The 25812-nt window shown below is 28.0% G+C and overlaps 1 protein-coding gene and 1 long non-coding RNA gene across 2 annotated transcripts in view; both read left to right on the plus strand.

Annotated features, from left to right (window-relative positions):
* Positions 1-127: 127 nt before the first annotated feature.
* Positions 128-25812, plus strand: part of Vps50 (vacuolar protein sorting 50) — a 45141-nt gene continuing 19456 nt past the window's right edge. The window contains exons 1-10 of the mRNA XM_016061034.5: positions 128-419; positions 1660-1731; positions 3573-3689; positions 4676-4747; positions 4822-4946; positions 7758-7875; positions 19006-19041; positions 19597-19679; positions 21985-22126; positions 23483-23614. Coding sequence (XP_015916520.1) covers positions 375-419; positions 1660-1731; positions 3573-3689; positions 4676-4747; positions 4822-4946; positions 7758-7875; positions 19006-19041; positions 19597-19679; positions 21985-22126; positions 23483-23614 — 942 coding nt within the window. The 5' untranslated portion in view covers positions 128-374. The remainder of the gene's footprint in view (positions 420-1659; positions 1732-3572; positions 3690-4675; positions 4748-4821; positions 4947-7757; positions 7876-19005; positions 19042-19596; positions 19680-21984; positions 22127-23482; positions 23615-25812) is intronic.
* Positions 9167-17120, plus strand: LOC122270971 (uncharacterized). Its single transcript, XR_015432494.1, has 4 exons — positions 9167-9429; positions 12554-12587; positions 13215-13259; positions 16951-17120. It is a non-coding gene; the product is annotated as an uncharacterized LOC122270971 (long non-coding RNA).

Below are 25812 nucleotides of genomic sequence, written 5' to 3' on the forward strand. Positions count from 1 at the left end.
CGTTCTTCTTGTTTGCGATTCAAGCACATCCAATCGCCTCTAAGAGAAAAGGAGAACCCGATTGGTTAAGTTTGAGCCAGAAAATATATTTCACCAATCAGCTTCTGATATGGTACAGTGATAACTTTTACTTCTGATCGATTGGGAGATTCGCTACTTATTTGTTCGTTCCTATAAAGTGGGCGTATGCTTCAGGTGTTCCGTTTTGTATACGTTCGTTCTTGCAAATTATGTTGTTATTCTGTGTAATATTTACAGTAGTTTACTTTCCATATCCAATGGTTAGATCAGAGAAATTATTCCTTTTTGGGTTAGATGTTCGTGGAATTTAAGCAAAAGTAAAAATTCCATGATGACTATTTAAAATGTGAAAAATGGACTTCACTAAGAAAATAAAATCTCTCGTAAATTTAAAACAAGTACGTTTTATTTATACTAAACAAAGATTGCATTACATAGAGGTTTTCAATTTAGAACTGGAATTTTCTAATTTGAAAAATACTATAACCTCAAAGGCATATATTTTTATCTCAGGAAAGAATTTTTTCTCATAATGATGTATTTACTGTAAATAAAATCTTCCAGTTTCCCATTATTTCCATCTCGATTTCTTACTAAAAAATCTCACATTTATATATTTTCCCATATGTTCTGTGAAGAATTTTAAAAATTGACAAAGTGAATATTTTTTTAATAATTTGCAAATTGTATTTTTTTAAATTTTTTATGCGGTGATCACATAAAGGGTCAATAAGGATAATATTGAGTCACTAAGAGCTGTGGATCCTTCATCTTCTGCTATTCATTTTAAAATCGTAGTCTTAGTTTCTAAGGAAGGTACCTTCCTCTTCGTTTTGTTTTTTCCCTTGTTAATTTTCAAGGTTTATGTCTAGAAATTAAATATAAATCCTAAAAATTTACATCTAAATAGAAAAAATAATAAATTTGCCTCCAGTTTGCGCTTTGAAACAAATCTTATTTTAATGGTACAGGAATGAGGAAGCACTTGAAAGGACGTCAATTAATGTTAGGTTTAAAAATTAAAGTGTGTAATATTATTTTTTAATTACACCACTTTATCTTAGAGACTGGTCACTTGCGCAGATCAGAGACGAATAAAAAAAAGCAACTCTTTGCTTCCTTCAAGTAGACTTCATCTACCTACTCATTAAAACAAACAAATCAAAGTATGAGACTAGTTGTCAACTATCTCAGCAAAAAACCAACTCAGCAGTCTAACGAGACATGCAGTCGGCTTCACAAAACCCCAAACCTGAAGGTTGAAATGTTTCTTTTAATTACCAAATGACTTTTATTTCTTTTTGACACGGCACTTATTTGAAAATTAATTAGGTTTATTGAACTTTGTTAAATATTTAAAAGATTATATCTTTATAGAATTTTTACAACAACATGCAAAGTTATGTTCTAAGGTATATGAATACAAAAGATGTGTATTTAAATCAACACAAGGACAATGCATTTTTTAGTTATAATGATAATAGTGTATAACAATTCAATTTGAAGTTTTTAATTTCCTCAATTTATTTAGTTTTGAGCAATATAAATTGAATTTTATTTTGCTATTCTCAAAACTTATGGGAAAATCATTTTACAATGCAAAATTTTTCTTTTACTTAATTTCTGGATGTATTCCAGACTAGTCGCTCTTCCATTGATGTCAGAAGTCTGGATTCGCCTGTTGAAGAGGAAGAAATAATTCATGCAAAGGTTGGTATTTGATTCAATAGTAAATTAAATAATTTTTTTAAAAATTAATCTTTTTTTTATTTGTAATTTACTTTTTAAGAGGATTTTTTTGACAGAATTTTTTTAAAAATTATATTGTGTTTTATTGTCTAGCATTACTAACTCTCATGCTATTGCTAGGTGAATAATTATTCTTTATGGGAGTTTCTATGCAATATTTAATTTATTGTAATTAGCTTACATGCTGTACTTTAGATGCTTATCCTATTTAACTTTTCATTCAACTATACTTAGGCTAAATGACTTCCCTTGTGTCAGATGTGCAAAGATCAAAACTGATTTTTTATGCACCTGCTCCTGTCCCCCCCCCCTCCCCACCAATGTGGTGTTTGGATTATGCTTGTGTTTGGGCAAATAAATCTGATATAACGCTCAGGAGAGTGGGAGATGCAAAGGTTTCACCTTTAATATCTTCACTTTTTTCCCCTTCAATTTAAAGTGCGATTATCTGGTATAAATTTGTTACTGTACACTGATATTTTTTTAAAGGTTAAGAAACAGCCCCTTTTGTTTTGATTAGCACTGGATTTTCATATTACTTTTGAAACAATGCACGGAATTTTCATACATGTTTATTTTAAATTTAAGTGTGATCGCCTGGTATGAATTTGCTAGGAATTCACTAAAGTTATGAGTTTTTTTTTAAGGTTAAAGAATTACTTGGATGTTTTTTTTATTTTATCGATCTACATTGCCTGGATAGATTCTGAACACTTAAACTAAATTTAAAGTGATGTGCAGATCCCAGCACTTCAGGTGTAAATTTTTAGTTTCAGATGTTTTGTCTTAAATAGCACCCAGAAATTTTGACTTTGCTTTATAATGTGTGGAAAGATTTTATATGCCTTTGTAAACAATTTCAAAATTAAATGCATTTATTATTTCTGCTTGCTGTAAAAATTGGCATAATTTTAAGGTATTTTGATGGAAAGAAATAAAATACATGCTTTATGGGTGAATAACTTGTGTGTTTATTAATGTATGGTTTTTAAAATATGTATGTTTGTTGTTGTTAAATTGTTGTTTTGTGCATTTAGATTGCTACTTTTTTATGAAACTTGCAGAGTGGTAACAAAACAGGGATAACACTAGGCATAGATCTGCTGTTATTGTTTTTTTTAATTTTATTTATGATATGCATGTTCTGTGTTATCAAAATGTTATCAAATGACTGTAAACTACTGAACATTGAATTTAATAGGATTGCAATATTTAATTCTGTTTTTGGCATGAGGTGAAAGTAGCTCCAATAAAAATGTGAATTTTTTATTTATTTCAGCAATAGCACTTGAAATACATCATTCTTCAGATTGAAACACACAGCATAAACACTAGTGAAGGAACAAAAAACAAGTAAAAATATACAGTAATAATAAGCATGTAGCATTAAACAATAATTAAACAAATTCAAAAGTTAATGCAAGGGCTGTAATTTTTATGTAGCCTTTTAGTTTTTCTCATAGATCTGATATGCTTCAAGATGTTTATCACACAGTCAGTATTCCATAAAATTCAATTTGGGATAGATGATAATCCAAATCTATGTAATTACTCTGCTAGGCAGTCATTGCTTACTTCAGGTCTAAAGGTTGGCAAAAAAGATATTTCCAAACATTGGGTGCAGACACGTAGCAAATCAGTTCCCTAAATTTTTTCAATAAATTTCCAATTATCATCGCTGTATTGTCTTAGCTAATAAATAAATATTTTATGATTTTTCTTAAATATATGTAATATTTTTTCATGCAGAATATTTGTAATTTATTACTTAATTTTGGATAATATTTTTTTCTTTTAATCAGGAAGCAACACTATCTAAAAGTTGGAATAATCCAGAAGTTGAACAAGATATCTTGAGCTCCATAAAAGAGGTTTTTTATTCAGATGAAAATTTTGATGCAAGCCAATATAAACTTAAGGTAAGCTATTTGAAAAATTTAGGAAACAATTTTGGAGGTGAATACTCCTGTTTATGTTTTTTTTTGCAGCAGCAAAAGTGTTATAGATAATTACTGTTGTAGGGTCATTCCATGTCAGTTCATCCAGCCATGGCAGAGACCCTTTCAGATTTGCATGAAAATTTATATACTTGTGAAATTTTAATGCAGATTTTGGGCAGCATTTTCAAAATTGAATTTATTATAAATTTAGAACCCCCTGTATTTTTAGCTTTCTAAAAATACTTTAGTTTAGTTAGTATTCTAATTATTTACAAAGTTATAGCAGTTTTTATGCAAGGTGATGACAGTGGATAGACTATTGATTTTAAGTCTTTAAATGCAATCAGAATCAAAAGATGTCAAAATTAGATTTTTTCACCACCTTAAGCACAATATCTCATATTGTTTTTAAAATAATTGTCTAAAATTTTTCATGAGTGTTTATGATTATAGCACACATGTTTTGAACTACAGACTAAGTTTTTTCGCAAAGACCAGCGAAAAGTTTTAAAATTTTGCTTTTTTAATTACATTGATTCCTAACTTAGTTGTATATGCACTTGCTTTTAAGATAATGGTTCAAAACATAGTTGATAGCCTTCTAAATAAAATCCTCAAAAAATTTTTTGATTTGGGTGATAGATAATTTTTTTTAATAGTTTTTAGTGTATATGCAGAAAAAAAAAGTATTAAAGTATACAATCAACTATTTTATGATTTTCATTTTTTACATATTTTATAATGTCTTATTGAACTGAGTGATTGAAAAATGTTATTTTTTTATAACTAAAATAAATGTGAATAGATTAATAGCTGTATGTATTTTTAAAACATTTTTAATCTGGTTCAAATGTTTAGTTTAAAACTAAAGTTGGAATACATTCAAAGTTTTTTATCCAACATTTAAATATCTTTCGCTATATACATATATATTTTTAGCAGAATTAAACTTGTTCATTCTTTAGGAAATTTCTGATGTTCCCGATATCAATGAGATCCGTGCAGAAGAAGCAAAATTGAAATTGCAATTAGACGTGGTAAGTTTTTTCTAATTTTGGTGTACTTGTAATTATTCTTGATGATAAAACTTTAATTTGAATCATATCTATAGGTTTCTAAAAAACTATCAGCACTCATCTTGCAAAATCAGACTGCTTTAGCCGAGGAGTTAAACCATGTCACACAAATGCAAAAATCTTTGGAAGAAGCGTGTGGTGTATGTGTTGAAAGCAGAAGGTATTATTATTTATAACATTTACTCATAAGGATAAAGAGCATTCATTTTAGTGCAAAAAATAAATAAACCATGCATAATTTCTTAATTATATTCTGACATCCTTAACCAAGTTTCTTTTTATTTGCACACCTTTTCAGATTTTTTGTACACCAGCAAAAAAAATTTTACCTTCTAATTTGTACTCTGACTATATATTATTTTAAGGAGTATCAAAGCAGTGAGTTTGCGCTCTTGATATCCTAATTCTGTTGATTCAGTATAGGCAATGTGGAGCCCTGAAATAGTGAGTTTGTTGGGGGGGGGGATAACCAGCTGGTATAAATCAAAAGTATACAGATAGATTGTTAGAGCAGAAACCTGGAAACAGACTAAGATCGAAATACAAAAATTAGAAACCTTTCGAAACAAATGTTTAAGATTTATTTTTAAAATTTTCTGGTCTTACAAAGTACCAAGTCAAAATCTATTAAAGAAAGCTAAAATAAAAACAATAGAAGATAAAATTAAAAAACGAAGATGGAGCAGGCTTGGACATATCCTTAGAATGCCCAAAGAAATAATTACATCTGTCGTGCTTACATGGGCCCCTGATGGTAAAAGAACAAGAGGAAGACCCAGACTTACCATCCAGCTCATGTTTTTGGGCGAATTAGAAGAATGTAGAATATCTGGTTGGGAGGAAGCAAGATCTATTGCTAGAGACAGGAGGCGTTGGAGGGATATGCTAGAGGCCTTAAGTGCCCAAAGGCATGTAAAGGATAAGTAAGTAAGTATACAGATGGTGAATAATTGAATAATTTTTGTATATCTAGTGAATAACTTACATAATTCAATGATGAGTAATTTTATGTTATGTGTTATAATGCATCTTAGTGTTACTAGTATAGTGCATTTACGTAGCAATATAGTGCAATGTTTAAGATCTGTTCATAGTCTAATACGATTATTGTTGAACTAATGAGTTACTCAAAAAAATTTTTAATTTATGAAAATGAAAGATTATTTTCTTATAATGAATAAATATTTCATTGAATTATATATTTTCCATTCTGGTCTAATACCTTTTACGATCTTTTTGGCAGTAGCATGATTCCTTTTGAATCAAATGTTTGTTCTTTGCTGGCAAAAGACTGATCATGATTTTGATCTAGATTCTTTATCTTTTTTACACTATGACCTCTTGCATTTAACATAGTTGTAGGTAACTCACTTCTCATTCTCAATGATGGTGTGCTTCAAGAATAAATCGTTTCCTTGAAGCGCACCAAATCGTAATTTCAAGCAATGTAATGTGAAGCAAATCACAGACTTTAGCACTATGGACAAATTTCTTTTAGTAAGAACATGAGGAATCCATTTATCGAGTTTTGAGATTAAATCTGTACTTTTGAAATTATCATTAACAGTTTAATTGGAGGAATTTCAGTGATTGTAAGAGTTGTCATTTGCCAGTTTGCATAAATTAATGCATTTTTTGTGTGTTTATCAGCTTTAACTGACTTTACAGAGCGTGGTAGAACTGGCTTTCCAGATCTTAAACATCAAAATTGCCCATCGAAATTTTGTAAAATAGTTTTGGCACTGCTGCAATGTCAATGCATTTTCTCCTTTTGTATCAAATGTTTTTTTCCTTGCTTGAACAGCATTTTTTCTCCTTACAATCGTAAAAAAGTAAAATATACTAAAAATGCTGCTTTTTCAATTCTTCATTTGAAAGATCATTAACCAAACACTGGTGTGCAAAATTAATTGTACTTTCTCACAAGCCAGCTTTGCTGTATCAGTTTTCAAAATATATAATGACTATGTGACTTAAATGTTAATTTGATTGTGAAAAATTACAATTAAGTCCTCTGTTGGAAAAAAATGGAATTGCTTTCCAAACAACCCAATGTTTACTCCACCGCTAGTCTTTTAGTATTGATTGAGGATCTTGTGTGCCTAAAGTAAAGCATCAGATTATGAATTTAACGATCACTAGCTGAATAATTGTGCGCATGACGTAATAACAATAATTAAAATGACTTTAAAACAATGTACACTAAACTAATAACGTACAAGTAGCACAGTTAAAATAACGGGATCTCAAAATCATGTGTAAAAACATAGAAATAATTGAAAAGAAAAGATAAAAAATACTTAAATTTAATTAAAATACTTAAATTTTAATTCAACTAGATTAGAGAAGATCAACTTCAATGCTGTAATCACAAATAAAAAGTTGTAAGAATCATAAAAAGTCAGGTTAACATAAGCATTAATAAAAAGCAACACTGCAAAATTAAATGAAATAAAAAAGCAGATGATAATTTTTATAACCTTTTGGAGATGATTGTTTTCTTTTTATTTTCACCAGATGGCATTTTTAATGTTTTTAGCATAATATTAATTTAGGTATTTTTATGTTGACTTATTAATAATTACTTAATTATTAATAATATAAATATGAATGCTGAAGAAGGAAAAGAATTTTATGACATCTAAAATGTATTTCTGCTGGAATTGAAGAATCAAGAGGACTAACATGAACCCATGACTTGAAATGTTGTGGTGTTTATGCAAGTCTAAGAAAAAAAGTTTGACCAATGAGTAACCAGTAATTGCAATCGAAATTTTCTCAGTTTTGTAACTAGTTATCATTTCATGCATTTAAAACATAATCACTTTTTATAAACCATTTAAAAGTTCATTTGAATTGTTGTTATTTTATATTCAATGAATCCCAATTTTTTTACTGTCTATGTGAGAAGTTTAAAGATTTTATTGAGTCTTGCTACAATCCAATCATGCAATGTTTTTTCTTCCTTTAGTTTACTTGCTCAAAGCAAGAGAGACTTCACAACTGCTAGCTTAGGAATATTGGCTAGCTATAGAAAGCGAGAAAAATTGAAGTGCTTGTTACGATCTCTTTACATGATAAAAACTTTGGTAGGTATTGTGTGTGAGCCTAAATCACATATTGTTCTGTTAAGAATAAAATGTAATGGCATGCGTTCTTTAAAGAATAAGTATTAGTGTATCTTATATGCTTGTTTTGCAATGTATGTTTATAATTCAAAATTTTGAAATATTTTTATAAATAACCTATATTAGTAGTTAATATAGATATTCATCAAGTAAAAAGGAATTATATATTAAAAAATTACTATTTTAACTATTATTTTTTTAATATTTATATTTCGTTAATTGATGAAGAATTTTTCCGTTATTGATTTAATTTAAGGAGAAAAAAAACTAAATTTTTTTATTTTATTATTCTTTATTTTTCATTATTCTGAAATGAGATAAAAAAATCATGAGCATTTTCTTCCACTTGGATGTGCGAGAAAGCTTTCTTTTGAATATAATTTTAAAGGATAAAAAATCGTTTGAATTTTTCTGGAGAAAAGAAAACAAAAATTTTTTACTTCATTATTTTTCATTATTTTCTAATGGGATAGTAAAATTATGAGCTTTTCTTTCCCCTTTGATTCGCAAGAAAGTAATCTTTCAAACATAATTTTGGAGAAAGAAAAAAATCGTTCTACGGGAACTGTATAATGTTCTGCGACAATGTCGCCACAATTCTACCCAGGGGATTTTAAATTATTGTTTTATATAATAATTTTAATCTGTTCTTTTTAAATTTTCTCTGAAATGTTGTTAATTAGGCTGAAACTTAGATTTCAAATTAACGTAGCTCAACTCATAAAGAGTTTTAAAACTAACAAGGTAACAAATTATCAAAATTTTTTGATTAAGATAGAGATTTTCTTCGTTGTATTAGTTATTTTCAGTTTAAATAACTACCATATTTTTATATTCAAAGAAAAGCTTTTTGAATAGATATTCACTTTTTAACGTTTACAATTATTATATATGGTTGTTGTTGATTTTCTTATCTGTTTCAATTTCCAGAAATCCTTTTGATTTTTCAAATAAAGTTTTCTCATATTTAACATTAAAAGAAACAAGCTCATTTTTCAGTATTAAATTGTTATGTAGTTGTTTTAGTACATAAATTTCTGAAACCTTAACTTGATATTAGATAAATGTCCCTCCTTTATTTAAAAAAATTCAGCATTGTTTAATTTTTTTATGAAAAAATGTTTTTTAAAAAAAATATTAGTAATAGTGAATTGCTACAAAAATGTTTTTAAAGAGAATTTTAGATTATCTTGTACGCCTAAGAAACTTTCCCAGCAAAAACATAAGTTCTGGCCATCTTCGAAATTACTGACGGTACTGATTGAAAAGTGAAGGTGCAAATTACTGTCAGCTGGGTTGATTGCTGGGCCACCCTATGAACTTTTGCCAACATTGTAGGAAGTGTTGGGCCTGTACATTACAAACAGCCGCATCCCGTCAGTCTGAATCTACCCAATGGGCCACCAAGTTAAAGTTGTCTGCTGCCGCCAGTGAAGCGGTCAAGCGAGTAACTGTAACTGTGAATTTATTGTTTAGAAAAAGAAGCACGTTGGATTCTTATAATTTTCAAAAAAGGTAAGGTTTTATTTTTTTCTATTACATTGAAGTTATTATTTTAATCATTTTTGATTTACTATTGTTCAAATATGTTTACGACGTGCAGATTTCGGTTTACAAAGAACCGCGTTTGAAGTGCTGTTTTGGCGCTATGTTTTAGATTGGCAATCATCTTTATTCAATTAATACATCATAATTAACACCTTTCTAAGATAGAATAATAAAAAATATTAAATTTAATTCAATGAAAATGTACAGACAAATGTTTTATCAACACCAAGATCGCCGCCAAATTTTTAGCGACAATCGAGCAGTAGCACGCCAAAAACAAATATAAATTCTGTTGTATGATGACTCTTTAAGTGCAATTCATAATATGTTGTAGCATATGATATAAATCAGGTTTATCTAAGTATATTATGAAAATAGGTTTGTATAATAATCAAGAATTTTCATTAAAACTTATTTCTTTATGTTAAATAATATTTAGATTTTAGTTAACTAATTGCTGTTAGTAATATAAAAAATTGTTTCTGTTATATGTATTTCATTTTAATGAAATTTTTGAGCTAAATTCAAGTGTAAAAATAGGTAAAGGTTTAATAATTTATACTAAATAGTTTAAATTAAGATGAAAAATTTATTTGTACATGTTAATATAAATAATTGCGAAGAATCGTGCTGTGAATTCTTAAACAACCTAAAAAAAATATAGATTATGGAAAGTTTTTTAGCACGCAGTTGCTCATACTTAATTGTATATTGGCTAACCCCACTTATACAAAAAAAAAAAATATTACAAAATTCTTTTATATTTTGAAATCAATGTTAAGTTACTTCATAATTTTTGTTAAGAGTTAAGTGAATAATGTTTTTATTGTGAATTTCAAGTTAATATTCATATAAAATAATGCCCGATTTTTATAGGGATTACAAAAATATATAAAAGTTCAATACAATATGAAAACAAAATTCATACTCAATAAAATTAACAAACAACTCTTTTTCTATTAGTTTTAAAAATGTTAGAAAACCTGTTAGCGCTCTCCATGAATTTCTATAGGTTTTCTTATTTCTTGCTGTGTTTATTACTAATTTAATGAACTCGCACTCGTATTGGTAACATGCGATCAAAATTTCTACTTTTCGACTAGTTAGAGTACTAAAATCTACAGGAGCTCTGTACTTGTTGACAATTTAAATTACAATCATTTCCTGACCGCTATAGGCAGAATATAATACCATTTTATTTACAAGTACAACTTCTTAAAAGGATGTTTGACCACTTTCGAAGTAGCCGAGGTGCTTCAAATTTAACTTGTATTCTATTGAGAAAACAAGTTATAACTGCTTCCAAATCACTGAAAGCTAAATTTATAATAATTTTTTGCAGAGAATCTTTCAGTGGAACAACTGAAAGATTCAATTAACTCCTTGACTAGTTTTCAACTAGTTTTTCAATTAACTCCTTGAAAGATTTTCAATGCTAACCTTATATTTTGTGATCCTAGAGCCGGACTTAGAAAATTTTGTTGTTTTATTGTTGACAATTCTGTTAAGAAAATTTCCTGACCTACAAGTTATTTTTCTCATTCTAATTTCTGAAAAATATTATTCTAATTTTCATTCAAACGTTTTGAGTGCCCGTTGTGTAATGCTTTTTAAATTTTTGCTGAAAGTTAAGCGAAATTTTTTTTACTGTATATCTCAAGTTAATATTCACATGAAAGTAAGACCTTTTTTTTTCTTTTACCTCTTTAAATGTTAGAAAACCTATGCCAGTCCTCCATGAATTTCTGTAAGTTTTATTACTTAATGTATTTATTATTTATTGAATTATCTCGCTTTCATGTTTGTAACAATGGTAACTTGCAATTGAAATTTCTACTATTTTCCAACTGAGTGAAGTACTGCGTCTCTGTTCTCATCAACTTCACTTTCCAAGTAGCTGAAGTGCTCCAAATTCAACTCTTATTCCATTGACAACTTACATCTTATCACTTAAAGGAATTTTTTTTTTCTTAAACTAAATATCAAATCCTTATATTGAGCTTTGTATGGAAGTGCTAGACTAATATAATTATTAATAATAGTTTATTAGACACAATATGCTTTAATATTAGATTCCATTGAACACTAATTTAAACGTAAATTTACGAGTAGTTTGAAACACGGCTTAACGAAAAAATCTAGCCGCTTTTTTTTATTGATAATTTTCTTATTTTATTTTCATAATCTGTTTTGGCTTGAGCAAAATAGTTGTTGTTTGCCTGTCAATCTGACCACAGCAAAGTGAGGGTTTAAACGCACATATTTTAAATTCCATATGGAAACGACAAAAATTTGATTATAATCAATTTGAAAAGTTTTTTTCAAAATAAATTAAATTTCAAAAATGACTTTTATGTGAAACTGTTCTATTTTACATAAATTAAATTGAGAAAAGCAACTATTACCAACCAATTCCCCTGATACAAATTTTTAAATTTATTAATAGTTAAAATGATTTATCAATTAACTTATTTTTTTTTTCATCATCTGCAGAATCTTTGATGTGCATAAATAATTTAATATTATTTTGAGAAGTAATATTTTAATTATTATTATTTGAATTATGATTTTAAAGAAGGATTAAGGACATTTTAATGTATTAAGCGAATTCATTTATAAAGTACAGTGAATTCTCACTTATGCACCAGTCTTTGGGACCAAGAGAAAAAGTGTATAAGATTTAAAAAACAGTAAGTTCATGCAAATAAGAAAAGCTTCAGATTCAGCAAAAGCTAAATTTACAATAATTTTTTGCCGAGAATCTATTAGTGGGAATAAAAAAATAAATTTCAATTAACTCTTAGGAAGATTTTCAATGCTAACCTTATATTTTGTGTTTTTTTTTTATTGTTGACAATTCTGTTAATAAAATTTCCTGGTCGAAAAGTTATTTTTCTCATTCTAAATTTCCTGGCCTACAAGTTATTTTTCTCATTCTAATTTCTAAAAAATATTTTAATTTTTATTTAATCTTTCTGGGTGTCCATTGGGTAATACTTTTTAAATTTCTGCTAAGAGTTTACCGTAAAATATTTTTACTGTATACAAGGTAATATTTACATAAAAATATGACCTTTTTTTTTCCTTTTAGCTTTTCAACCTGTGCCAGTCCACCATGAATTTCAGTAAGTTTTTTAACTTTTATCATATGCAGAATCTTGGATGTACATAATTAATTTAATATTAGGTACTTTGAGAAGTAGTATTTTAATTATTATTACTTGAATTATGATTTTAAAGAAGAATTAGGGACATTTTAATGTATAAAGCAAATTTATTTATAAAGTGCAGTGAATTCTCCCTTATGCATCAGTTTTTGGGACCAAGAGAAAAAGTGTATAAGATTTTAAAAACAGTAAGTTCATGCACATAAGAAAAGCTTCAGATTCAGCGAAAGCTAAATTTACAATAATTTTTTGTGGAGAATCTTTAAGTGGAAATAAAAAAATAAATTTCAATTAACTCTTTGGAAGATTTTAAACGCTGACCTTATATTTTGTGATCCTAGAGGCGAACTTAGAAAATTTTGTTGTTTTATTGATGACGATTCTGTTAATAAAATTTCGTAGCCTGCAAGTTATTTTTCTCATTCAAATTTCTAAAAAATATTATTCTAATTTTTACTTAATCTTTCTGGGTGTCCGTTGTATAATGTTTTTTAAATTTCTGCTAAAAGTTTACTGAAAAAATTTTTTACTGTATATCTCAAGTTAATATTTACATAAAAATAAGACCCTTTTTTTCCCTTTTAGCTCTTCAAATGTTGGTAAACCTGTGCCAGTCCACCATGAATTTCTGTAAGTTTTATTACTTTTATCATCTGCAGAATCTTTGATGTGCATAAATAATTTATTATTTTGAGAAGTATTATTTTAATTATTATTATTTGAATTATGATTTTAAAGAAGGATTAGGGACATTTTAATGTATTAAGCGAATTCATTTATAAAATACAGTGAATTCTCATTATGCTTCAGTCTTTGGGACCAAGAGAAAAAGTCCATAAGATTTTAAAAACAGTAAGTTCATACAAATAAGAAAAGCTAGATAGAAAAGTTTCAATAGCTGAATAAAACTACAAATAGTCGTGAATAGCGGCTAAACCTTCTAATTGTTTTTAATGATTTCGAGTAATGTTTTTGTCATCTCTGTTTTCGCGTAAACTGAGTAATAGTAATCGCTATAGCTTTACATTCCTTGACCAAAAACTAACATTTTAATTGGTGGTGGGAAAGACACTGCTAGATAAATTTTGAAAGCATATGGGTGGTATATATGGTGGTTTCAATGTGGGTGGTGTGATAGATAAGACACCTTATTCAAATTCATATAAAAAAATGTCTTCCTAGAAACAATAAAGGTGAAAAAAATCCCATAGGGAAGAAAAATGAACTGTATTACTAGATCCAGTAACTTATTTCCTTTTATCTGTAACGAAGATTGTTTATTTGCTTTAAACTGAAAACTTTTTCTAAAAAATGGGATTATTTTTTTCTATTTAAACAAAAAATAAAATCAAAATTTTAGACTTTTAAAAAAAAATTGTGTGCTGAATTGAAATATTTATTTTCTGAATGATGCATAAAGAATTATAATTATTATTATTTTCCTATATAATGATCAAGGGCCTTTAAGAACCTTTGTATATATGCAAAAGGCACATAAAAGAGGTGGCGCAGAAGTGATTGGTCACTGTATGTAGTTTTATATTTTAATAATGGTTATTAATTTTCATTTTAATCGTTCACTTCCCTATTCAATGAAAAAAAGTGTTATATTTATAAATTTTATTGATGTATATAAAATATTTTTTTAAAAATTTTATTAAGTACAGTAAGATTTTGATTGTGAAAACACAATCATATTTAAAAACCTACCTTGTTAACATAGCTTAAAAACGTGTAGGTTAAAGAGAAGAAAAAAAAGTAACGACAAAGTACTGATTTGAAGCATCTTGAAACTAACCTGTACAATATTGAATGCCTTCTAAGACATTATTTGGTAGAAAAAATTTTTGCGATAAGAACAATTTTTTAGTCCAAGCAAATAAAATGCCCCGTAAAAGTTAAAAAATTCTTAATAAAATGTGTAAGTAAATTTAATTTATGGTAACTAAGAAATAATGTTAATAACACCTACATTTCACTTATTTATCTATTCTTCAATAGTACAAAATATTTTTATTTGGCAAAAATATATACACCTACCTTTTTAAAAACAAAAAAGTTTTCTTGAAACAGAAGTTTAAAATGTAAACACATTAGGAATCTCTAAACTAACATTTAAGTGCGACAGAAGCAAAAAGATTATAGAAATCTTACGATTTTATGAGTTAAACGAGATGAAAAACATCAGAACCAGTTTAATTGCATATTGAAATGTTGAAGTTTTTAAAGATTCTTTTTTAACTTTCCGCCCTATAAACGGGTTGTGGTTGTGTGACGTGGGCGACCCTGCTTCACCACAGGTGCCCACTGGGTAACGAGAAGAAAGTAGTAGTTCTGGCATTCCTGTGGCCAATGGGACAACCCCCCAATGCCTGCAATTTAAAAAAAAAAGGGAAAAAAGTCTATAATAAGGAAACGCCCATTGTAATGCTCCTGTCCTTGGGCAATCAAACAGGTTTAAATGTTTTCAGTCTAATTTTTCTCTGAATTATTCATTAGATTTAAATAAGTTTTGTTTCTTTTTATTTGTGGCCCATAATGTGTGTATCCTATTACAGAGTTTATTTGCTAGAATTCGAAAAGTATATGTTGAAAGTGGTTAATGTGCAACTCCTGCTATTCTAATCTACAGAAAATGACAACTAATTTTTCTGTATCAAATAAAAATGCAGTGTACCTCCTCGAGAAGGGCCAACCGTCCTCACTGCCCTTTGACGACACTGTCTGATAATATTCCTTTTAAAAAATTTAATGTGTAAATGATGATTACACACTTTTAAAATTATTCGTGTTAATAAGTTTGATTCAGATACCATTACAAATATTTACTTTGTTAATTCTCAACTGGTTAAATTTTTAAAAGATTTTTTTAGTATCAATAAGTTTATTAAAAGATTTTTTAAAAAAATTTGAAATGAATATTTTTTTTAAAAATATGTACCTTTCAATATTTATTTTTAATTAATCGTTTATTAGTTAATAGTTTAAATTATGGAAAAAGCCTTCAAGTTTAACAATATTTTTTTCTATTGCACAATGATTTTCTATTAGCATGTTTTTTTTCTTTGTATGCTACAAATTTTTCTCATTTTGATAATGGGTGAGAACTACTTTTTGAAATATACATGTAAAATAGTAGGTATAGGATGGTAATTTTACAGTCGTTAAGAATCGAATTCAGCTGTTACATAATAGTACACATTTTGTTAACTATTTACGGTGTTAATTAAAAGCCCTTTAAAAACTCGGTGTACCCTTTTTTTTTTAGGAAGCACCTTTCCCTTTTTTATTCCTAGGCATAGTAATGGAGTATTTAACAAATATTTTTTGTTAAAAGAAGGAACTAAATTAATAAAAAAATTTGAAGAAAAGAAATTTCATCAGAGATGTAAACAATGTTATTAATATTTATGTAAACTTTTCATTTTTTGTCTTACATCTATACCAGTTATATAAAGACATTACGGAAATCGTGACATTGGTCAAATCTGTCGTTATTCTTATCTAGTTCTTGTGTTTCTTATATGAGGAAAATATTAATTTCACAAAGCATCACCATTAAAGTAATTTAAGAATTTATTGATTTATAAAGTTATTACAGAATTGTAAAATTATCTGCCTTTTTAACTAGCAAATTTTGAGCAACCTTTTTTCATATGGTTTCAATTCTGGTTTCAATTCAATACATATTATTGTTTTGATGCCTATTTTAATATGAAAAATGTTGTAAATTTTGAAATTTTTTTTGTCAAGGGTATACAATTAAAAATTTAATCATAAAAGTAAAGCGAAAAAGAAATACTATTGATACATTCGTGCATGTAAGTAATATATATTTAAAAGTAATTTTTCTTCTATACCTTTCCTTGAAACAATAATTTACATTAGAATATCATAATTGTTTTAAATATTAAATGCAATAAAATTGAGCACCATAAAATTAATGAAGAAAAAACTGCATGTTTTTTAAAATTAAATATTTTCTGAGAAAAGGTGATCACAAAATTAAACACCCTGAATAACTTTTCATTTAACAGTTAGATTTTCATGTACTAGTTGTCAATCTTAATGGGTTCGTGAGTCAATATTCAATAATTTCATTCAGAAAGGAATTTTATGTTCAAAATCTTTCTAAATTATAAGACAGGTGTATGTTTTGCATGGTGTTACTAATTTGATGAGTCAAAATTTATCAATGAAATGATAAAAGCAAAAACTTTTCAATAGAAATTTTAGTTTTAAAAGCTCATTTTCACAAAAATACTTATGTTTTTAAAATATACGATTTGCATAATTTTTATTTTATTATCCTCTCTTTCAGGAGAACTCTTCTGTGCTATTCCAAGTGATTCTATGTAGACAAAGATATGATTTCTCTGTTGTTTTTATTATTTTTAAAATTAAATTGAAATTTGTGTAATATTTGTATTGATTAAGGTTATGTCTTTGTATTTATATGTCTTTGTATAATAAAATGTTTGCAAGAGACAATGTTGATTATTCATTTAACTAATTTCAGGGTACATTCAATTCATTACACAACTGGCTATATTAGTACATTTTTGTCCAATACACCTATTTTTTGTTAAATTTGCTGCAAGACTAAATATAATCAGTAAAACATGAATTCATGATCAGTATCGCACTAAATGATCATCTCTGGACAGCCTCTTAATATTATCGGCTGTAGGTTGTATTTATTTTTGTATAGGGTACAATAGTATCACTAGATTCCTTAAGAACACAGCTTTTATTTTAAAACATATATATACTGACTACAAGCTATTATAGACATATATATTGACTTCAAGTTAAAACTTGAAAAATTACTTGTGAGATACAGAATTTTCATAATTCTGGACAGCAGTTTTATTATTCTGCTTTTAAGTAGAATATCACTGTAAAGAAAAGATTATTACATATGTTTACCTAGTTTAAAAATGTATTGATAAGTGGAAGCATAGATTGTGCACAGCAAATCTTTAGGACTAAGGGGTTGAACTGTGTAAAAAATATTCTTTGCATAAAACAATTTAAATGAAAAAATTAACCTAGTTCTTAGTTCATATATTAATAATTTATTCAGAAATGTATTAGATAGCTAGATATTTATTTAGCTGATTGAATTAAATAAAAATTAGGTTTGTGGGTTTTAATTACTCCTGTAACTAGGTCAATGACCTCTCGTAAACCTCTATGAACTAAAGGGATGCTGCTGGGTGTATATAAATTGCTGGCCCTCAATTATTGATTCATTGATTACCCTCTACTGGAAAATGTCTGGCAATCACTCACCCAGCGCGTTTTAGACAGTAACTGCTGGGTTAGGTACTACCGGCCATCGATAGGCCGGTATTGTTGGCTCGACAGAAGGCCAGCCATTCACTTTAGTACAGTTGAAAGTGACTTTTGCCGGCACAGACCCGTCGCTTTAGCTGGTGGCAAACAGCAGTTTTGTGGAGCTGGGCCTACAGATTTGTTTTTGCTGGGTTGTTTCCAATTCATCTGATATCTAATAATATTTTCCTTCTAAAAAAACATAGTCTGATGCCTCAATAACTTAAAAATAGGGATTACTATAGGTGGAAATTTATTTTGTTTTAAATAAGAGATATTAATATAAAGCAATAATTTCTATCAATTGATATCTTACTTTTCTTATAATGACAATGAAAAATATTACAGGAAATAATTTAAAGTTACATACGCATTGATATTAGTTTCTTTAAAATATAATTGAATTTAAAAGTGTTATTACAAGCATTTTATTGAATTATGAAGAAATGTGACTATGTGTTTGTATCAAATACTAATTTTGGGAATTCTTTTTAGGTTAGTGACTCAGTAATATTTATCGTATTTTAACTTATTTAACTTTCTTAAGCCATAAAATAAGTATGAAAAAACTAGCCTGCAGTTTGTGCAATTTTAAACAGAGTTTAAATCTTTTTATTTTTCACATAAGAAGTCTTTTTCCACCCTCACCTTGTGATATAGAAACTTACATATGTAGTTATCTCTTACGATTGAGAATCTTAACTAAGTGATAATTTAATTCTGACATTTTAGGGTAGGTAAACCATGTGAATTATGTAAATCATGGAATTATGTGACAATCTCATATGCACCACTTTCAGAAAATAACTTTATTATGTGTTAATTAAAATATCCTGAAGTGTTTCCTACTTGAATGTTGAAAGTGGAAGTAAGTTTAGCATTTTGATAAGTGTTTCGTGTTGTCATGAATAACAAAAAATCAATAAATAAAGTTTATTAATGGATCCTCTGATTCAGTACATTTATTAAACTGTACGAAATGAACTTTTATGTGAACTATTTGTTTAATACTTTGTTAAATGTGTGTTGCATTTTTTAGGAAGAAACAGATGTACGGTTGCGAGAACTATTGGAAGTAAGGATGTTGATTTATTTTATTATACTCTAAATTTCAAAGTCAAAAATAGTTTTATTCCCATTTTTATTTGTAGCTAAATATTTTATTATGTATTTATATATGATGTTAAATTTCAAAACTATAAGTATCACTACTTGCCTATAAACCTAAACACATAAAAATATTTTTGTTATATTATTCCATGTAGAAAATTGAATAGTTTACGATGAATTCAGCCATATGTAACCCCCTTATAGTGCTTGTTTTCTTAGGGTAAATGTGAATTTATTGACCCAAAGGAACCTTAGTGATCTTTCTTCTTGCTTTTTGTATTAGATATAATTTGTATGGTAAAGTATCTTTACTTTGGGACTCTTTTTTTAATTTTTTTTATGGAATACTCTTTGAAAAATAGTAGAAAATGTTTTATTAAAAAATGAATTTTTATTTTCTGTACAAAAAAAAAATTTATATATATATATATATATATCATTATAGTTGAATGTTGTAATAAAATTTTAAAAAAATGAAGTTGACATATTTATACAAATTGCTTCTTTTTTTAATATGTAGGAAGAAGATTATTCTGGTGCCATACAACTATGTTTAGAATGTCAAAAAGCTGCCAGTACATTCAAGCATTTTTCTTGCATTAGGTAAACTATAATTTTTATTTTAAATCAGTGTGTGCATTTTCTAAATCATTTGTAATATGCAAAAGTGCAATATTTTTAGAAAGACATCTGTTATAGAAGGCATTTTCCCTGGATGCTTTGGCTCTTCTGAAATACAGTGACTGATAAATTTTGGGGGGAAAAAATTTTCTATTTTCGATATTTTTTAATAAATATATTTGCATGGTGGGGGGAAAATTTATTAAATATTTTCTTATTCATTTCATTTTTAGTATTCGACTGACGAGTACATTCTCACTTTTTTTTAAAGGTTTAAAGTGTGGGGGCATTCTATTCTTTCTTCTTCTTGTCAAAAAGGCTCTTTTTTTTAAATCAGAAAAGTAACATGATTTGAAAATTTATATTAAATGCATACGACTTGAACCAAAGCTAAATTCATGTAGAATGACGCATCCTATTTCGAATGATCGAAACAGGGATGAGATTCTTCCGCGGATTCGCGGATTTCCGCTTTTTTTCAGATTTTTCCATTTTTCCCGCTAATTTCCGCTGAAATTGTTTTTTGCACAAGTTAAAATATTTTATGAGGAATTTAATTTTTCGCGGAGCGAAATTATTGAAGTCCTTATTCCTCCCTCTGAAGTTTCTCTAAAAATCATTTCCTTGGGATAAAACTGGTTGACCTTTCTTTATTCAGAGATGAGATTTTTTTTGTCTCTCGAATTTCAGCTTTTTTATCAAAAACTCCGATTCTCTGAAAGTTTCGTTTTTTTTATAAATATCCCGCTTTTTTTTTTTTTTAAATTCAGTCGTTGAATTAAAATAATTATATTTATTTACGATTTTCAAAAATAAACAGAAAATTCAATCTACGCCCTAGCTGCTAATCCTTCCGCATTTTTACTTATATTAACTATTTTCTCCGATTTCACGCGCAGAAAATAAGATTTTCCGTATTTTTTATCCGTCGGCTGGATAGCTCTTATTTTCGTAATTCAGACGTCGCTGCTTCTTGTATTCTGGCATGAAAACAAAAACAAAAAAAAGAAGAAACAAAGGGGAAAAAAAGAGAACAAAAATAGAGGTGTATTTGCTGTGAAAATATTTATTTGCTCATTCAATTAATTTTGTAAATTTTTATTTATTATGTCTAAACAAAAACAATACAAACAAGCCTATTAGAAATCCCAAGTCCAGACTCTGCAAATATCTTGATTTTTATTCACGCGATTTTAATATCAATCATCGATTTTCGTATTTACCTGATTTAAAAGTTGCGCATTGCGATTCTTATTTACGAGATTTAAAAATCCAGTATCGTGTTTTGTATTTATGCATTTTTCAAATCGCGATTTCATTATCAAACCTCGATTTTCGTATTTACCTGATTTAAAAGTTGAATGTTGCGGTTCTTATTCAGGCGATTTAAATATTGTACATTACGATTTTTACTTACGAGATTTAAAAAATCAATATCGCGATTTGTATTTACGAGCTTTTAAAACCCTATGTAGCAATTCACGCGAGCTTAAAATCCAATGTCGTGATTCGTTTTTGCGGTTGTAATTTCGCACGATTTAAAAATTATGCATCGTGATCTAAAAATTAAAAAATCATGATTTGTATTTTCGCCTTTTTTAAATTCGATGTAGATTTTCATATTTACGTGATTTAAAAGCCTCATATCGGGATTTATAATCACATGGTTTACAATTACAAGTTTAAAAATCGCACTTTTTTTTTTATCAAATTTTTGTTTTTATTTATATATATATATATATATATATATATATCTTTTTTCTTGGATTTCCTCTTTTTTACTTTCTGACTACTCTCATCCCTGTCGAAAACATTATGCCAGAAATTTACATACTAAGTTTTAAAAAATGGATGGAACTTAGTTTTCAATCTAATACTTTACCTATTCCTTGCCCTTCCCCTCAGATTTTAAATGCATCTGACATTTAGGTGTGCCTTTATTTTTTGTTCTATCTTTACCTTTCTTGACTGTGGCTATTTTAGTTTCGTTTATATTATAATTTTTACAAAAGAAAAAAAAAATCATAACTATAATTTAACTGCCTTGTTATTTATTTTAAGTATCTTTGCCCTGCAAATTCAATTATGAAGCAATACTTAAGAAGAATAAATTTAAAAAATGTATAGTTTGTTGTTCATGTGGTACCAGGTAATTAATGTTTGGGGCTCAATACTAATACTTACTCGTTAATAGATTTTAATATAAAAATTCATATTTATGCAATATTGTTTTTTTTTCTTCATATTTGTTAAAAAAAGAGATTTTGAAGTTTTATTTTTTTCCCAGTGAGTTGAGCAGCAAACTTCAGGACACTCTTGTGATGACTGAAGAGCAGTTAGATGTAGCCCTTTCCAAAGTTTGTTCCAACTTCAATGAGGGGCAATATGAGAAATTACAAGAAGCATACAATTTGCTCGGAAAGACTCAAGTATGTCTACCAAATACTAGCTTATTTTACCGTGTATTTCATCATTAAAATAAAATTAATTGACTATTGTTGATTGCTAATTTCACCCTAGTCAAAATAATTTGATTTTATCGCTAAACCTTTAAGTTTAGAAATAATACCAAAATTATTATCTTTGTATTATGTTTCAGCTTGTTTCTAAAAGCTCTCTACTGAACCACGATTGATGTAAAGTAATCATTCTAAATCCTTCATCTTAAACTGGATTTATGTATGTTTTCCCTACCTCTTGTTAATGTTTTTTTTTCTAGTCAAATTTTGACTTGGCGATATTTGGCCACGATTTTGGTGATGAAATTATAGTTAAAAAAAATTAGAGTTTCGAAGCGATAAGACTAAATTTTACGGTGTTATACGAGAATTGTCTAGAATTATGCTGAAAGTTCTGTCCTGTATAAATAAGAGTGTGTCTCACAGAGAGGAGAGATTATTAGTCTGCTTGTAAGTCACTAGTGAGTTCATTAAAATGTCTGAGATTTTAAAGCCTGTGACTTGTTGTGTACTAGACTGTACGTAATTGAGTGCCAGAAATAGCTGTACTTTTTGGAAGATTCTGCTAATAAATTTTTGGAATCTTTAGGACTGTTTTATTCATCTCATATCAACTACTGCTCGGTACAATATATTATTTATATATATTATGTGAATCTCCACGGGAATGAAATGGCCGATATTCTTTCTAAGGAGCATTGCAGGATTACAACAACTCCCTCTTCCACACTTACTTTTCTGGAGTTATACTCCCTGGAAAAATCAAAAATCTCTTAGTGGAAAACACCCCCAACCCATAATTGGAACAAGGGATCAAAACCGAGCTTCTCCCTTGACCTCCCGTGTGACAGATGTACCCGGACTGTTCTATCAAGGCTTGCTAATGGTCACATCAAGTGCCTCACTTTCAACGAGGGCAGGAAAACCTTCGTCACCTGCACCAAGTGCCAAATTCATCAGGCTTCTCCTGAGCACCTTTTGGATTACATGGGACTCTCTAAGGAGGATCTCTATAGCAATCCTCTCCTAATCTTCGACTTCCTTTCAGTCAACGAACTCGTGGATCTTGTTTGACTCCGTCAGACAGAGAGGATAAGCAACAACAACATGTATATTATTGTAATAACTAAAAAATTAGCTACTACATACCACAACTGTAAGACATGAAAAGGATTATTGCTTAATTTAGAGTGTGACCTCTTGTATAAAATTCCAAAAGTAATAAAATTATATTTAACAAAAAATAAAGGAAATAAAAAAATTCTCACTAAGCAGCAGTCATGAACCAGAATGAATCATTACAGAGTGATTTTTTATTTTTTCTAGACTGCTGTTGATCAGCTGCTGATGCATTTTGCCACTGCCATTCATAACACAGCCTCCAAGTTGGTCCTAGAATACACAGAAAAAAATCATGATCAGAATTTCCAGAAACGTCAATATCCTGATCTCTGCAAGGTATGGGCACTCACCATTAAATATAGTATTGTAAACAAATTATGAAAAAGGAATTAATTAACTAAAAGGATGATTTACAGAGAATGTAAGCCATAGATTCTTCACTTTTTGATTTAATACAAAGAAATCAACAACTGTTCCAACTCTAATTAAAGTATTTATTTGCGTTCCTTTTTATAGTTTACCGTGACAATGATAATTTTAGGAAGTATCCTGCATTTTTATAAAAATTCATTTTTGCACTAAGTAGTTAGTAGTTTAGCTGCAAAAGTATATAACAAAAGGATATAATAAAACTGATATAACAAAATTATAATGTGATAATAATTCTTTAAATAATATGTCGCTAATGAACCAACTTATCTTATAAATTATAGATAAATTTCTGCGTAAGCTCAGATTTATTGTATAAAAGAATTATATTTTCTCTTCTAATTCCAGTTAAAACAAATAATTATTATATTTTATTTATTTGTTATGTTTTATAATTATTATTATTTACACCATAATTCAAATTGAATATATATTTTTAAGCCCAACAGTAGCAGAATGTTGCTGGAATTCTTTAGATGAACATTAGATATAAACTTAGGTTTACCTTTTCTTCCACTAAATTTTTTAATTAATATAGTTGAAATAATTGCAATTTTTTTATTTAATATTTTTTGTTGCCCTTTTTCATGGCTTTATGTTATTGAAGTTATTAAAAGTTGTTTTTTGTAGTTTATCCCATTAGAACAAAGATAAAATGTATTTAGTATCACTTCGTTTGATGCTATTGCACTATCAAGTAATTTTCTAAAGTATCTATCCCCATTGAGGACCGTAAAATGCTTTTTTCCAAAGTATGAGTATGAAAACTACTAAGTATTGGTGCTGCCTTAATAATCACCAAATATATCAATTTAATATTTTACACCTATATTAGTAAATTTAGAGCATATTACATAACCCTTCAGCATTTAAGTTTTGTGAAAAATACATTTGTCAGTGACAGCCAACTAAAGCCAAAATTTAAAAAAAAAAAAACAGAATTCTTATTAGAACTTGATAAGAATTTTGGAGTATGATCATTTCTCTATCTGACCTTTAATTTACTTCTAAAATATTTATAAGTAGTAAAGAAACAAAGTTCTTTATATTGTTATCCATTAAAATATTAATACATTATCTTTGTTACCACTGAAAAAAATAATTTCTGAAATTACGGAAAACCCATTGTAGAATTCTTATCAAAACTGCGCAAATTTCCATAATACCAGTAGAACATATTAACATCAGTAGTGCACAATAAGTAAGCGTCATCTGTAAATGGCAATTTTCTACAGTTTTCCTAAGCGAATTTCCTATTAACCTTTTTTTTCCCTTTAACTTCGCTTTTGGGCTTGGTTTAAAAGTGTGTGAACCCTGGATTTTTTAAAAAACTAATTTAATACTTGTTTAAGGAGGAAAAGAAGCGAAGCTTGCTAAGCAAATGTTTTTTACTGATTGCATAGCATCCTGAAATCTCTGAAAAATGCTCAAACAAAGTCATAAGAATTATCAGTCCAACAGTATGCAAATGTAGCAACTAGTTTGGGACAGAAGGAGTATTTATTTTTTTAAATTTGATGTATAACTTTTTATTTAATTCAAACATATCTTGATTAACTCATATTGTTTTTTAATTCTAAATTATAACCACTAATGTTCAACATGTGCTCATTTCATTGTGTTGGGTGTTATAACATTGATTCTTCATTTTGTTATTCAGTCTGCACTTATTAAGTTAGACTCAGTTATTTAATTTGAAATTATAATTATGAACATGAATAACACCGCCAATCCTTGTAGTATTGATGCTCCTAAAAATAAGCAAAAAAAAAGTTCAGTTACAAGCATACCAAACATTAACTGGCACCCTGTTTCGATATGACTGAGGCACTAAGATTTAGTTTGAACAAAAACATTGAAAACTTTATTTTTGCAAGGCACACTGCCTATTAAAATCACTGTTATTTTGAGGACATTTTAAAAAGCAGCTGAATCCTTCGAAAATTCTCCTCAATGTTAAACTTTGTAAATACATATATGAATTAAAATTATTTTGAACTGTTTTATTTTATATTTGTCAAAAAACTGCTTAATATTTATTATACAGGTATATAAGAGTTTAAAAAATATGAAGTACTCTAGTAAGGAAAAATCTACGTACATTT

The sequence above is a fragment of the Parasteatoda tepidariorum genome, chromosome 3 (assembly GCF_982258835.1).
Source record: "Parasteatoda tepidariorum strain Cologne lab strain chromosome 3, Ptep-v5.0, whole genome shotgun sequence".
NCBI classification, from domain to species: Eukaryota; Metazoa; Arthropoda; class Arachnida; order Araneae; family Theridiidae; genus Parasteatoda; species Parasteatoda tepidariorum.